The sequence below is a fragment of the Neovison vison genome, chromosome 7, assembly GCF_020171115.1.
Source record: "Neovison vison isolate M4711 chromosome 7, ASM_NN_V1, whole genome shotgun sequence".
Lineage (NCBI taxonomy): Eukaryota > Metazoa > Chordata > Mammalia > Carnivora > Mustelidae > Neogale > Neogale vison.
The window spans coordinates 166,042,515-166,059,239 of NC_058097.1; the positions used below are offsets into that span (position 1 = coordinate 166,042,515).

At 44.3% G+C, this 16,725-nt stretch overlaps 1 protein-coding gene across 3 annotated transcripts in view; it reads left to right on the plus strand.

The window, feature by feature from the left end:
- The first annotated feature begins 9,762 nt into the window (after nucleotides 1-9,762).
- ZDHHC13 (zinc finger DHHC-type palmitoyltransferase 13) overlaps nucleotides 9,763-16,725 on the plus strand; it is a 104,520-nt gene continuing 97,557 nt past the window's right edge. For all 3 annotated transcript variants that reach the window (XM_044258948.1, XM_044258947.1, XM_044258949.1), the window contains exon 1: nucleotides 9,763-9,860. In XM_044258948.1, coding sequence (XP_044114883.1) covers nucleotides 9,834-9,860 — 27 coding nt within the window. In that variant the 5' untranslated portion in view covers nucleotides 9,763-9,833. The remainder of the gene's footprint in view (nucleotides 9,861-16,725) is intronic.

Here is a 16,725-nt window from a genome sequence, read left to right on the forward strand (position 1 = left end):
TCCTGGGATGGAGTCCTGCATCAGGATCCTTGCTCAGCAGGGAGTCTGCTGCTCCCTCTGCCTGCTGTTCCCCCTGCTTGTGCTCTCTCTTCTCTCTCTCTCTCTGAGACAAATAAATAAGTAAAATCTTTAAAAAAAGAGAAAATCCCTCTTCTTTTTTTTTTTCATCCTCAGCCCTTCCAACACTATGTAGTCACTTTCCTATATTAAATTCCCTCTGTTTAAAATATCCAGAGGGGGCCCCTGGGTGGCTCAGTTGTTAGGTGTCTGCCTTCAGCTCGGGTCATGATCCCAGGATCCTGGGTTTAAGCCCCACATTGGGCTCCCTGCTCAGTGAGGAGCTTGCTTCTCCCTCTCCCTTTGCCCCTCCCCTTTGGCCCCACTGTTCATGCTCTCTCTCTCAAATAAATATATAAAATCTTAAAAAAAAATCCAGAGAGGTATATGTCTCATGACTGGGTCCTCTCAACTTGGACTGATATTTTGGTCCTGAATAAATACTTGGTTGAATGAATAAATTCTATTGCCAAGCTAATGTCTTAGAGCTCATAATTCTAAAGAAAGAAACATCTTTTCCAGCACCCAAAGATCAAATTACATGGAAGGACTCCAGAGGGCCCTCGATGGGCCACATGCGCCTCCATGCCTTGGACCAATCTCTCCAGACCCTAATGGGGGCTCATGGACTCAGCCCTGTAGTTCACAGCAGGCAGGGTACTGATGTGGGCTGTCCCATCTGAACCACTTGGAGTAAGGGAGATGTGCTTCTCCAGTGAAAGAGGGAGCTGGGCAGAAAAAGAACCCCAACATATTCCCACCATGATAACTTTACAATCTTCAGGGGGAAATGGAAATAGACATATTGACAAGCGATTATCATATGATGAGGTGAAGCGCCCGTGTTCTAGGAGCACAGGGGAGGATTTACTCTACAAAACACATTCACAAACGCTCTATAATTTGTTCCTGATGATGCCAGCCACTGCAAAATAGGTATTTTCATCTTCATGTTATGGAATCTTCTTTGGCCTCCTGTGGCTGGTCTGTTCTTTCCTTTTCAGCTCGAAGCCTCATCTGCCCAGCTCCCTTGGCCACAGCCCTTAATTTCTTTCTACTTCTAAATATCTCAGCTCCATTCCTTTCTGATGCAAAATCCTCCTGAAGCTGGAGTGATTACAAGCAAGTCTCATAACAACCGTGCACACACAAAGCATCCACAGCGAGGCAGACACCATACTGGGTGTTTTACACACATTCTCTAAATTTACTCTACTTTACGACCTTAAAATACAGCGTTGGTGTCCTGGAAAGATTGTGTGACTTGGCCCAGGTATGTGGTTACCTTGTCATAGGACAGGAAGCTATTTCAGTCTGGCTCCTCCAAAATCAACATTTCGCCTATGTTGTCTTCGTGCCCATGGAGGGATGGCGAAAGAGCTGGGGATATTTAACCAGCAGGACAACACACACTGGGGTGGCATTATTCATCCTAATATCCAATGGACTGCGAGGTAGAAGAGAGAGTTTATTGGAATTTTTGTGTTCCAAGAGCCAGAAACAGTGCCCACGAGATAAGTTAGAGTGAGATAAAGCTCTGCACCACATAACCCAAATAGTAGAGGGCAGTGTGGGTATCCAAGGAGACAGTGATGGGGCAGCTTTTGAGAGATGTGGAAGAGTGAGAAAATCCTGACTCAGGGAGCAGATTGGGTGGAGTGTTTTTAAAAGTCCTATAACCATGAAACCACTCCTTGCTTTCTGATCACCCCATTTCCTGAAGTCACAATTCTTTTTTTTTTTTTTTTTTCCTGAAGTCACAATTCTTGCAAGGCTACTCCCAAGATTCTGGGTTGACTCCAGATGGTAAATTGATGAAAAAAACAAAAAACAAAAAAACAAAAAAAAACCCCAAGTAACTCAAAAGGAAAAAGGACGCACTGGTTGTTTAAAAAACAAAACAAAACCACGAAACCATGTATTGATAATATAGACACACCTTAGGGATTTTTGCAAATTTTCATGCAACTTTAAGCATTTTAGTCTGCCTGAGACGTCTCCAGACTTTTTAGTTTCATTTTATCATTTAAAAAGTACTCCGGGCTTATCCAGTTAAGGCTAGACGGCTTGTTTGCAAAAATTTTACTGATTTTAATACTCTATCTCAGACTCTACGTGAATTGCCTGAGAACAGAACCCAATGGGGCTGAGACGTTGAGACAGGGGGCTGACAAGAGTGGAGGTGTCTGTTCTGTGTCTTGTCTGAGAAGCATCTCAACACACTTCCTTCTGTGTCCCTCTGCTCCTGGGTCCATTAACTCACTCTGCACTAATATAATGATGTGGTACTATTTCTCCCTTCCCGAGACAGGTGTCTGGCTTGTCCTTCACTGCAAGGAGAATCACCTGTAAGTGTCCACAGTCCCAAGGGACTGGAATCAAACTAACCTGGTCTTGGAGCTCAGGACTCCCTTCCTTCCTGTCTGTGGCATAAGACAAGTTCTGTAGATGTTTCCACAACACATACTTGCAAGTGTTGCTCAGTCATGCTGTGGCCAAAGTTCCATTTGCAGGGGAGGAAACCCATAGGGGTTTGATGTCTCGCCAGAGAGCATGCAGCCAATAATTGGCCACTTGAAAGCTAACCCTCTATACTGCTGGCCTGGTTTCTCCCCATGCCCCAACATCTCCTTCACAGGCTATTCAAGCGCATGGCTGATGGAGGGCAAAGCTAAGCCAGAGAAAGGTCTGGCTCTTGCTTCAGGATTTCTGTGGGTCTGTGACCCAGCTCTGATCACAGCTGGAGCCCTGGCTTCTGGCACCCTGTACTCAAGTCACCCATCTTGATTCTCCTTTTTGATCTCTACTCTCCCCACCCTGGGTTTATTCCATCCTCGAGAACTCTTCCTGGTCAGCGATGAACAGGTAGCTTGTGCCGGGCCTATAAGATTTTGTAGAGTCAGAGCTGGAGTCAATGTCCCACATAAGGAGAAATTGTGGGAAAGCAGGAGTTGTGAGTACAGAGTACACAGAGGGCCCCTATCTACAGTGAGAGCAGGACAGATGTCCAGAGGCACAGAGATGAGAGAGAAACTAATGACCATGGCGACCTTGGTTCTTGAGGGTGCCTCACTGTTCAATTCCAGTTCTACAAGGGACTTGGCCACAGGAAAAAGGGAGCCACAGAAGGTTCAAGGGAATGGCAGAATTTCATGTAATCATTTTATCTCATGTTCTGCCTCTCCTGCCATCTCACCTACTGCCCTTGATGATAAACCATACTTCCAGTGGTCAGATTCATCGGGAACTCAGTGAGTGGCGTTGGGAATGACCTCAATGCCTTCCGCTTGGGAAATTCAGATTTTTGTCTGCATTCAGCATCTCTCCAAAGCACAGTGTGGAATTCTTTCATGTAGAAACTGATATGATAGTTAACCAATTAAGCCTCCTCTCTTCCCTTCTATATTCTTGAACATCTTGCACCACAGCAAGCCAGCATGGCCGGTTACCATGGACACCACTGTCGCTCTAATTGGAGCCCGCTGGGCAGCAGTGAACAGCAGATTTAACCAGTTTCTTGTCTTCTAGTAAAGGCAGAGCTGGTGGGAATGCAGCTCCTCTCATCACCGCAAATAGTTTAGTGTGTAGGGCAGAGTGGTGGTGGAAAAAGAAGAATGATTACTCCTTTAAAATGTCACAAACTAATGTCCTTGTCAAAACAAGGAATGGATTTTGACCAGTGGAACTGTGGTCATCGTATTTGCTATGAAGTCATGAATATTTCAGAGTTGCATCGTAATCGGTGTTAAGGCTGAGTTTTCTGAAGATCTCAGCTTTTCTCAGTAGTCTTGAGTATCTAGTAATGACCCACACTTACAAACCACTTATTGTATGTACATGACATACATTCTTTCATTTACTCCAGATAACTACTCTATGAAGTAGGTTCTTTTACCATTGCCATTTCATAGATGAGAGCATGTAGGCTCAAAGAGGTAAGGTCTCTTGCTAAAAGCACACAAAAAGTGAACCTCTTAAACTCGTGTCCCACCTTGATCTCTCCAGGTAGGTGGGAAGTTTGGAAATACTTTTGAAAAAAATCCTGTTTGAAGTTTTGAAAGTTTCTGAACCAATAGATAGTCCCTAGGCCCTGAACTTATTTCTTTTTATTTTTAAAGATTTTTATTATTTATTTGACAGATAGAGATCACAAGTAGGCAGAGAATCAGGCAGAGAGAGAGAGAGGGAGAGAGAGAAGGAGAGAGAGAGGAGGAAGCCGGCTCCCTGCTGAGCAGAGAGCCCGACTCGGGGCTAGTTCCCGGGACCCTGGGATCATGACCCGAGCTGAAGGCAGAGGCTTTAACCCACTAAGCCACCCAGGTGCCCCCCCTGGAACTTATTTCTTGTCAGTGACTGTATTGTCAAGGTTACAGCCTTGTCACACAGGAAACAGCCCTACCCTCGTCACCCGAAGCCCTGAGTCTGGGCTCTGCCACAGTCTCTAGACTGACACCCTGGGGAAACCACAGAAGCTTCCTGGATTCACTGGCTATCAAGAGGAGTGCTAATCCTCACTCTGCTCACTTCACAGGGATGTTATGAGTCGCAATATAAGTAAAAGCAAAAGTGTTTTTGCAAACTATATAAAACCATAGATGGGATTCTTCAACTCAAGGCAGCATTTTCTGAACGTACAGCCTGAGTTGGGAAATGTGCTAGATGCCAGGGATATAAATAAAAATGAATTAATACAGGATTATTTGTTACTCAACAACTGATTATTAAGCTGAGTTCCCATGGGCTAGGTACCGTGCTATGCATTGGGAACACATCTGTGTCTGAATCAAGGCCAGGTTCTATGTTCAAAGAACTTCTCATGGCGTGCAGAGAAGATAGCTGTTCAAAACATGAATTTAATAATGTTCCTATGGGGGAGCGCCTGGGTAGCTCAGTGGGTTAAACCTCTGTCTTAGGCTCAGGTCATGATCTCAGGGTTCTGGGATCGAGTCCCGCATCGGGCTCTCTGCTTGGCAGGGAGCCTGCTTCCTCCTCTCTCTCGGCCTGCCTCTCTGCCTACCTGTGATCTCTGTCAAGTGAATAAATGAAATCTTTAAAAAAATTAATGTTCCTTGAGTCCTGTTAGGAGAACTATAGGTGCTATGGGAGCATTCAAGGAGTCCGAACTTGATCTCGGACTCCACCCTCCCCGAGGAAGGCATATATAAGTGTCCTGTAGGAGCACAGAGACTAAGGGGGGAGGCGTGGGTATATAAATCTATAAATACAGAACTATGATAGATGGCTAGAGAAGGTAGAGCGGCAAGTCTTACCTGTATTAAAGTCAAGGCGGATTTATTACCCAATCCTGAGTGTTGCTGTCACAGTTTGGAAACATCCAGAAAAATTTCCATAGGAAGGGATATTTAAATATGAGACTGTAAGTTCGTGACTAAGACTCAAAATAGCAACCAACCAAAAAATAGTAGGAATACTTCCTGTTTTACCTCTTCTCTCTCTCTCTCTCTCTCTCTCTCTCACACACACACACACACACACACACCTGGTTAATCTGGCAAGTAAAATATAAGATGTACACCATGGTCTCCTAACCCAGACCCTAGTGACTTAGAAGATCTCATTACCAGATCTTGATGAATTATATACAAAATAAAGGGGAAAAGTCATTTTCACTTTTTAACCGTGAAGCTTTTCATGCATAGAAGGCAAGAGACTGAGCCAGGCTTCTGAGTAATACCTGGCCCTTCCTGCAACTCCCAGCCCTGAGAATCTGTGAGGTTGGTTACAGTTAGAAACTGAGGCTCTTTGAGAGTTGGCGAGATAGCCTTGGGAGCAGGACCAGAAGAGCTGCCCTAACCCTATCTTCTCCACTAACTTGTAGAATGGTCCTGAGCAAGTCACTTCCCTCCCCAAGCCTCAGTTTCCCCATCTATAAATAGAGGAAGTTGGGAAAGTTTTTTTGACCTAGTTTTATGAATTTGTGAAAAGAACTCTTTATCTCCCCAGGCTAATATAGGTCCCTTTGTTATATTTCCTTGTTAGCACTTATTCTTGTCTCTACTTTTTCTTTAAAAAAAAAAAAAAATATATATATATATATATATATATATATATACATATATATATTTATCTATCTCTATCAGTGTTTGCCTTCCCCCAAAGACTTGACCTTGAGGAGAGCAGAGACTCTGCTGTCACCATTGCATTCCATATGCTTTAGCCTGTACCTGGCACACAGTAGGAGTTCAATAAACATTTGTTACCTGAATGTTCACAGGAAGCACTCATCCCCACCCCAGTCCTGCTGACTCAATACCAGTGAGCACTCGGGTTTTCTAACTGGTGTCCGGGAAAATCTGTGTGCTGACAGATGTGTGGAGCTTTGTGACATTCCAAAGGATCATGACAGTGCCTTTGAAATAATTGCAAACCCAAGACCCTGATCCAAAAACGCTCCTGTCCTTTCTAAGGCCACGACAGGAATGAGACCAGAGTCAAAAGTTCAGTCAGAATGAAGTCAGTTGCCACCCATCGTGTGACAGTGGAGAACAGCAAACTCTGATGTGGAATTTTTCTTCAAAGCCAAGAGTTGTTAAACATTGTGAAATCAGCACTCCTTACAGTGATTTATGGAGCTGAACCACCTTTGATTTCCTTGTGTAAACCATGACCTTTGTTGTCTTCATTCTTTTGTTCATTTGTTTGGACAGCACCTCTTTTTAGGCTCTGTGTGCCAGACCTTGAACAGATCATGATGAGGGGTATAAAGATGGATATGTGCCAAGAGTCCATGGCCAAGGAGAGGGAAGAACATCCACCCAAGAACTGCAAGGTTGATCTAAGAGGTCAGTATGTGTGAGCGCATTTGATTAAAGTCTGTCTCTTGCTACTAAACTACTAAGCCCCAGGAAATCAGAGACTAATTCTTTTTTGGGGGGGTCTTGCTCAATAGTTAATTGGTACCTAGTAGGAACTCAGTATATAGTTGCAGAATGAGGGAAATAGTGTCCTCTAAAAGAGATCCCAAAAGTGCTATAGGGATTGGAGAGGTAGAGCTTAGTCTCAGCAGGGGAAATTACCTGAGCGAAACTGAGAGGGACCATTGAGGTTAGTGTTTCCTGCAGCATCCCAGCCCCATTTTACAAATAAACAAAGTGTCATAGAGAGAGAAAATGATTTGCCCAGGGTCATATAGTTGCTTCCTTCCCATTCATATGTTGAAGTCTCAACACCCAGTACCTCAGAATGTGACAGCATTTGTAAGTAAGGTCTTTAAAGAGGCAAGTAAATTAAAATGCAGTCATGGGGGTTGGCCTTAATCTATATGACTAGTGTCCTTGTGGGAAGAGAGGGTTAGAACACAGATATATAGATAGGGGAGACCTTGTGAAGACATCTACCAGGCGATCTTCTGTGTACTTCACATACATTAGCTCATTTAATTCACTCAACACTGCTGGCAAGTAAGTATTATTATTGCCCCACTTGTACAGACGAGCAAACTGAAGCATGAAAAGATTGAGCACCTGGCCCAAGAGCAGACATCTACTCAGGCAGGCTGCTCCATAGCCTGCTCCTACCCATCATGCTGTTCTACTGTGGTACGTCTGCACAACAAAGACGTTTTCAAAGATGGGAGGTGATGGTTGCCCTGTGTGGGCCTTGTTAGGTTGGCTCTCCTAGAGCCATCAGTGGTGGCTACCCTGATCCCAGTCTGAAGTGGTTCAGTGCAGGCATCAAACAAATGAGCAGAGTGGAGCAGGAACCTTACTAACCTTACTAAAGAGTACAGTGTTAGCATTTATTTGTTCCAGAATCTTCTTGTACTAGGCTATTGATGCAGAAGCACTGAAATAGCAGACTTCAGCCATCCCGCAAGTTTAAAAAATATCTCCTAATTCAGTTTTTGAAAGTGAAACGACCAAACTGCTTCAGTGAAAGCACTTTTCAGTAAGAGACCTGGTTTTGAGTCTCCTCTCAAACACTTACCGGCTGTGTGACTTGGGGTTTATATACTCAGTTGGGAGCTCAGTTTTTTTCTTCTGCGAGATGTGGAAACTAACACTCCTCTCATGGATTAGACATAATAAATGCAAAAACACTGTCACAGGGTGCCAATACATAGTAAGTGATCAATAAACACAGCTCTTATTAGTTAAACAAAGTTGCCCATATCCAAAGGCTTTCTCCTCTGTAAGCCTTGCCCAATGTCTCATCCTGGCCTGTCCAAACTAATTGCTCACTGCTCTGACTCTCACGGGAAGTTGCTTACACTTCTTTTTGTCCTTCCTTGTATCATAGAAGTTGATGACGCACCTATCCATCTGTCTATTCACTCAGTAAAATCATACTAACCACTGTCCATGTCCCAGTGCTGTGCTGGGCATTGAGAGTTCAGAGATGGATGCCTGGGCACCCACTTTTGCCCTAACCAACCCTGTTTTGGCTCTTATTACCTCATCCTTCTCACTCCTTCAAAGAACGGAGGCTCTAGTTTAGGGTGGGGATAGGTGGGTGAAAGAGAGATACGTGACAGCTCTCGGCAAAATCCCAAAGGACACTACTCTGTGGAGGATATACTACCAAAAGAGGTATGTAGTTCCAGAGGACGGAACAGGCCAGGGGGACACATTAGTGAAGATAACAGGAGGATGTTCCAAGAGAACAAGGTTTTTGTCTGTTTTATTTATGGCCTCAGAGAGGTTGGGCTTTTGGGGTGACTCAGGACTGCTGTGCCCAATAGGAAGGACATAATAATAATAATAATAATGACAGAGTTTAAAACATTTTTACAATTATATTGTATCATGGTATTTATTCTGGAAAAACCCAGCACTTTGTTGGATTTCTAGACACTTAATGATTAACACTATTTTTATAGAATAAGGGAGTCATAATGTTTTCCGTTCCTTTACAGTTTAGCTTTTAGAGGTCTTAACCCGCTTTGGTTTGGCAACAGACACATTAAGGAATAATTACAAAGATTGTGGTAAGAGCTGGGCTAGAAAACTCCAGTGTTTTCCGGGGTCTGAGGTAGGAGAGCCCCATTGTCCCGCTGGAACTACCCAAGGGCTGGAAGCTATACAGTTTAGATGCCAGCGCCTTCAGTCCGCAAAAGGATGTGGAGAATGCAAGTGGGGGTTCTTGCTTAATCTTTCCCTAGCCTGAGCAGTGAAACTCAAGTATTTTCTCTTTTGTATGAAGAAAACAGGCCCAGATGGTGGCAGTGGCTCACTCAAGATCACAGAAGTGGAGAGTGGCAAATGTCTTAATAGTTAATATTTATTGATGCCTTGCTGTATGTCAAACAGTGAGGAGCTTTGCACGTTTTCTCTCATTTAATCCTCCTGACAATCATGTTAATTAAGTACCCTTATTTTCCCCCATTCACAGATGAGGAAACGAAGTAAAATAAGAAACTTTCACAAAGTTATCTAGCTATTTAGTAGCCAAGTCTGCATTTGCTCTCAGTAGGTGGTGGGGTGACTTTGGAATAACAGCCTGATCCTAGACCTGCGTCGCCAACCCCGGCGAGCCCAGCACGATCTCGGCCTGGGGCTGGAAGCACACGGAGGGGACGGGCCAGGGGCGGGGCTTACGGCTCGCGGTTTCCCATTAGCTTCAACCGAAAAGTCCCGCCCTTAGCCTAAAGGAGCTCAGGGATTGGCTCTCCCGAGGGCGATTGGCAGCACGGGGCTCGACCGGGGCCGCGGCGGAGGCGGAGCCTCAAGCAGGAAGTGGGTGTATAGGAGGCTCGAGGCGAGCTGGCTCGCGGTTTGCTCCGGCCACTTTGCCGTGTCGCGGCCGCCAGTGGCGAGATGGAGGGGCCGGGGCTGGGTTCGCAGGTGAGTGCGGCCGGGCGCGGGCAGTCTTGGGGCGGGGAGAGCGGCGGCGGCGGCCGTAGGGAGAGGGAGGGCGTAGGTGCGAGGCGGCTCCCAGGAGGGGCCTCCGGGGAGCCGAGGGGCCTGGGTTGGGGAGGAGGAAGCATGGAGACACCGAGAATGATGCTGGGAATTCTCTCCGAGACGACCGGAAAGAAAAGGCGAGGACGTACGGGTGGGTACCCTACGCGCCCTCCATCCTCCACGGTGGCCCAGGGCGCCCCCTGGGGCCGGTACCCCCGTGCCTGGCGGGGACCGCTGAGGGGCCTGGGAAGGGAGTGTGGCCGTTCCTGGGAGAGGTGTCAGGTGACACACCTGAGTTGGACCAGCCTGTCTTGACCTTGGCCTGGAATCCGTGCGGTTCTCTTGATTTCTTTCTTCGGTGGAGTTGCCTGGACACCTGCTTCGGCCCCACCCAGCCCTATTCTGGTTCTTGTTCCCACATCCTTGGGTACTCTTTCAAAGAACCGAGGCTGTTAGTTTAGGCTGGGGGAAGTGGGTGAAAAGAGGTGGGTGACAGCTCTCCGCAGAACCTCAAAGGACGCTGTTCTGTGGAGGGGATACTACCAGAGGCCAGTTGTAGTTCCAGAGGACCGGACGGGCCAGTGGGGGACGTTACAGCAGATAACAGGAGGATGTTCCAAGAGAAAAAGATTTTTGTCCTTTTTCCTGATGCCCCCTTTCCAGTTCCTAGACTGCTGACAGGCATGTTGTAGCTGTTCACTTAATATTTGTTGAATAAAGGAAGAATATCCAGATTCTGCCAACAGGTAGTGAGTGATGAGCTTACGCCAGATGCTTTTATATGCATTATTTTATTTTGGAATTGAAGCATCCTTAAGAAGATGATATGATCTCCTTTTTACTGATGGGCAAACTGAAGCTGTCTTCAGTTGGAATGACTTAGGTAGTAGATTTTCTGTCCCTAATGGGATCCAAGCCGTTCGAGATGACTAGAGGAGTTGGGTTCTCAAAAAAAACCTCTTTCCAATTCTTAAGAGTGTTTTTCATGCTCTGCCTTCCTGTCCTTTGAACAGTCTGGTGTAGGTTTAAGAGAAAGAATAAAACATGTGGAGAATTTAAGTTGTTCTTTTCATATTAGGTATCCTTGCACTTTGACAGCAAAACAATTTTGCAAGCTGACCGGGTTTTACAAAAGGGTGTAGAATCTTCTCGTGAGAACTATGTCTCATTTTTTGTTTTTTTTCTCAGAGACTCTCAAGGAAAAGTTGGTAGGAGAAACTCTTATATCTTAATTACTGCCACTTATTTTCAAAAGCCTTCAAGTACTTGAAGTCTACTCCCTTGTGCTGAAGGGAAGATAGCCCTGCCCCAATTTCATGACAGATGGAGGAAGAGAATGATTCAGAGGTTGAAATTAATGGGGCAAGGTAGAGTAGTCATTGTTCATAATAATTGTTGTTTAATAATAGTAACATAATGATAATAATTTTTTTCCATAGTAAAGAGTTCATCTGTATATGGTGCTCTGCAGTTTACAAAATATTTCCCCATTCTTTTTTTTTTTTTTTAAATTATTATTTTTATTTATTTATTTATTTGTCAGAGAGAGAGAGCGAGCATAGGCAGAGTGGCAGGCAGAGTCAGAGGGAGAGACAGGTTCCCTGCGGAGCAAGGAGCCCGATGTGGGACTCGATCCCAGGACGCTGGGATCATAACCTGAGCCGAAGGCAGCTGCTTAACCAACTGAACCACCCAGGCGTCCCAATTCTTGATCACTGTGACCCTGTGAGGTGGGGAGGGATAGTTACTCTAGTTTTAAAGATTAGAACGGAGGCTCAAAAAGTCGGCATCATTTGTTAAAAGTCAAATAGCTGCTAAGTGATAGAGCTAAGACTTCATTCATTCTACTAGGTCTTAGGCCCTGTTACAGGTGCTGGAGATAAATCAGTGAATAAAACAGACAAAAACATTCCTGCTGTGGTTGAATTTGCTTCTCCTGATTCCAATTTCAGTGTTGTTGGGTTTTGTGGGCATTTGCTTATGCCATCTGGCCATCAGTTTCCTCTCTCACCTCATTTTTTAGCTGCTTTCTTGCTTGCCAAACCACATTGGTCTCAGGACCTTTGTACTTACTCTTCACTCTGTCTAGAGTGCTCTTTCCTCAAATACCCACGTGGCTTAATTCCCCACCACTTGAAGGTTTTGATGTAAATGTCAGCTCAGTGCACAACCCCTCCTCATCGTTACCCCTACTAGCAACATTCCCTAGTCTCCTTTCTTCTAAATTTCTCCTCAGCATTTAATACCGTTTAACATACTTTGTTTTGTTTGTTGTCTCCTTCCTTCCACTGAACGTAGGTTCTATGAGGGCAGTGATTATCAGTTTTGTTGACTGCTGTGTGCCTGGCATCTAGAACAGTGCCTAGTATTGGTGGGTACTCTGCAAACAATTGTCCAATCTATGAACTCGGAAACTGAGCTCTGGTACTTCTGTTAATGTCATGAGAAATTTAATGGTTATCCATTATCTCTTTGTTTTATTTGATAATCTGGCATGATAGTGACCCTTATCAGAGTTTGAATATGATTTCTAGATCTGGAGTTTCTCTTTAGTTAATGCCCACTGTAACTTTAATGGTACTTATTGACTATTTAGAAAAATCATATGAGGGTGCCTGGGTGGCTCAGTGGGTTAAGCCCTGCCTTCGGCTTAGGTCATGATCCCAGGGTCCTGGGATCGAGTGCCGCTTCGGGCTCTCTGCTCAGCGGGGAGCCTGCTTCCCTCTCTCTCTCTGTCTGCCTCTCTGTCTACTTGTGATCTCTCTCTGTCAAATAAATAAATAAAATCTTAAAAAAAAAAAAGAAAAATCATATGATTCGTGATATCTCCATGTGAAAAGTATTGCATGACCCCTTATATCTTAAAATTGTTAGAGTTTTGTTTTGTTTTCTTCTCTTTTCTTTCTTTCTCTTTTCTTAAATTGTTGTAGTTTTCTGTTGCTGTGTAAAAACCACCCCAAAACGTAGAGGTGTAAAACAGCCATTGTCATGTTCATGGACTGTGTCAGGAATTTGGACAGGGCATAACAGGGATGGTTTGTTGCTGTTCCACTGTGTTTGGAGCCTTTGCTAGAAAGACTCATAAACTGGGATACTTAACATCTGGGTTTGGTATCATCTAGTGATGTCTTCACTCACATATCTGGTAGTTGATGTTGACTTTTAGCAGGGACACCTACATGTGGCCTGGGCCTCTGCACAGCATGGTGGCTGGGTTCCAAGGGTGAGCATCTCAAGAGACAGAAAGAGGAAGCTGCCAGTTTCTCAGGCTTGGGCCCACAAACTGGTGGAACGTCATTTTGGTGGGATTTTATTAGTGAGGCAGTCACAGAGCTCAGATTTGAGAGGAAGGGACACAGAACCTCTCCTCTTAATGGAGAAGTATCAAAGAATTTAGGGACTCTGTTGTAAAAGTCACCCCAGATGTATCCACATATCTCTTACATAATTTTCATAGTATCTTGTTCTCCCCTTTGAAAGAGGGTATTAAGGTAGCTACATGTTTCTTTCTTGGTATCCTTTTTACTTTTTTTTGAATCTTGCCTGTTTTGTTCACTGTCATATCCCTGTGTCAAGAGCAGTGCCTGGCACATAGAGGGCATTCAGTAAATACCAGATGGATGGATGGATGGATGGATGGATTGCAGCAGGAATTGTGTCTCATTCCCTAATTACCTCGTACAGATCTTCATCGAGTTACAAAGAGGTTACGTCTAATAAACCCATCATAAATTGAGAATGCATTTAATACACCCAACCTACTGAACATCATAGCTTGGCCTATTTATTTATTTATTTATTTTTAAAAGATTTTATTTGTTATTTATTTGACAGATGAGATCAAAAGTAGGCAGAGAGGCAGGCAGAGAGAGAGGAAGGGAAGCAGGCTCCCCACCGAGCAGAGAGCCCGATGCGGGGCTTGATCCCAGGACCCTGGAATCATGACCCGAGCCGAAGGCAGAGGCTTTAACCCACTGAGCCACCCAGGCGCCCCTTGGCCTACCTATTTAAATGTGTTCAGAACACTTACGTGAGCCTACAGTTAGGCAAATCCATCTAACACAAAGCCTGTTACTAAAGTGTTGAGTATCTCATGTAATTTATTGAATACAGTATTGAAAGTGATAGAATGGTTGTATTGTGTGTACAATGCTTGAAAGCGTATTGCTTATTCACCCCTTGTGAGTGCATGGCTGAGTGGGAGCTCACTTCAGCAGCCTAGCACCAAAAGTGTCCTACAACATATCACTTGACCTGGAAAAGACCAAAATTCAAAGTACGGTTTTGATTGAATGCATATTTTTTCTACACCATCATAAAATTGAAAAATCCCAAGTTGAATTATTGTAAGTTGGGGATTGTATTGTGATCGGTATACAGCAGGTGTTCTTTACATTTCCCTGAATGAATGTGTAATGAAAACTCTTATCAGTTTGCTAGCATCATGAGAATTTGAGAATTTGCTTAGTCTCTTCTGTTACCTTTTTTTTTAAAATCCATTTGCTTGAGAGACAGAGAAGATGTGTGGGGAGAGGGGCAGAAAAAGAGGGAGACAGGAAGCAGACTTTGCTTCCCTTACCTGCTGAGTGGGGAGCCTGACAAGGAGCTCCATCGCAGGACCCTGAGATCATGACCTGCGCTGAAGTCAGAGGCTTAACCCACCGAGCTGCCCAGGCGCCCCCCTCTTCTGTTACCTTAACATTGCAGGTAGCCATGTGGCAGTTGAGCTTCCACTACCATAAAGGGTGTTTGTTTATGTGAAGGCTCTGTCAGTGCACATTTTAATAATGACTGTTGTAACAGCTCCTCTTCAACCCATACAGCATCAACGTGGAAGGAACTTCATAGCCTTATTGACCTTCTCCTTCCATTTTACAAGTGTAAAAACCGAAGCCAAAAACAGGGTAGATGATCAGCCACCATCATTCAGCCCACATGAAATCTGAGACTTTGGCCTTATTCTCAAGGGGTTCTCATTTCAATGTGGTAAAAATGAAACAACTAGAGAATACTAAGAAAAAAAAAACAAAAAATAAAAACTTTTTTTTGGTAACTGAAGACTTAATTTCTAAAAAGGATTTAGTATCTTGACATAAACTTTGCTTCAGTCTTGGCAATAGGAGCATATGGTTATTTTCCTTAAACAACATTATGTGACTATCTCCAAAGTTGACCTCCCTGAAAGCAGGACATTCCTTTCCTCACCTGTAGCTCTTGTAAAATTTTGGGACGTGTGATGTCTAGAGCAATGGAGCTGTGGTCTCTAAGCTGTTTTGATCATGCGTTCCAATCAGTGACAGTTTTGAGCTTGCACCCTTAAAGTAAAACCCTACCATAATGTGAAAAGTGGGATCCCAAATAATCATTTTTGTAAAACATCATGTTAGTGGATTAGTGGAATGATAAATGATAAATGAAGCCGCGCTCCGAGCTGGCCGGGAGCTTGACTCCGGACGCACAGTCCAAATCACCCAGGTACTGACTGCAGTTTGTCCTCACGTGTTGGCAGTTGGTCACTCTGATCGCTCCATGGATGGGCTGACTTTGTGTTGTGTGGTTGGCTGGGACTTTACAAGTCCTGCTTCCATCTCTTCGAGGTGCATGGGACTGGGGCAGAAGCTCCTTGCTGAATTTGTATCGTCCCGGGGCATGTTATTGTAAGATTTGACAATATGTTTCTGAATTCTATTCATTGATTGATAGCTCAGTATATACTTGTGGTAAGGTTTTGAATTAAAGATAATAAATAGAAACCTGTTTCGGGGTACCCGGGTGGCTTAGTGGGTTAAGCCGCTGCCTTCGGCTGAGCTCATGATCTTGGGGTCCTGGGATAGAGCCCCACATCGGGCTTTCTGCTCAGCAGGGAGCCTGCTTCCCCCTCTCTCTCTGCCGAGCTCTCTCTCTGTCAAATAAATAAATAAATAAAATCTTTTTAAAAAAATTAAAAAAAACCTGTTTCAAATTAGCCTTTTTGATAATTTTGATTTTTTTTTTTTTGGTGGGAGGCTGGCTTTTTGTTAAATCACATTAGATTGTCTTTGTTGTTACTTCAGGCGGTACTGAAGATATTATGCAAAGAAGTGTCAGCTTTGCCTTTTCTTGTTTGCTTGGACTTACGCTATTATTGTTGTCCTACTTTATGTCCTCTTTGAGGGAATCAGTGTAAGCCACATGCTTATTTTGGGAGGGGTAACTTAGTTAAAATTAGATGATTTTACTTGAAAATTAACTTAACCTGATGTATATTGCAGTATGCTGAAGATCTGCCCCCCCACCCCTGCCACACCTTTGCCCTTCTAAGGAATGGGGAGCACAGGTGGGCGTGAAGGACCGTTCCTCCACTGTGTTGTTGTTTGGGACAGGTATATGATATGTACCTTAGACTCCCCCACACAGCTGACCACTCTCTGCACTACACGGAACTTTCCCTTGCTTTCACAACCCCCCGAACAGGCTGCAGTCATCTGGACAGTGTTAGAAGCCGTGCACTTTCTGTCCAGTGCCGTTTCTTCCCGCATCACTTCACCCTGTCAAGCCCTCTGGGTGGTGGAACTTTTACTCCACTTCCAAGTCACCTTGTAAACAGACTATAAGGATGACTTGCTTGATGTACAAATCAAAAGAGGCTGGCAGTGCTAAAATTAGTAACGCTTAAAGAACCGGATTTGTAAATACTTGTGATGTGCTCTTTTTTAAAAAAAAAAAGACAAAAGTCATTATAATAGAAGCTTTACCATGTTCTCCCATTACCCAGTGGATCACTGCATATATGGCCTTGAGTGACCTTGCCTGGCTTCAGAGACCA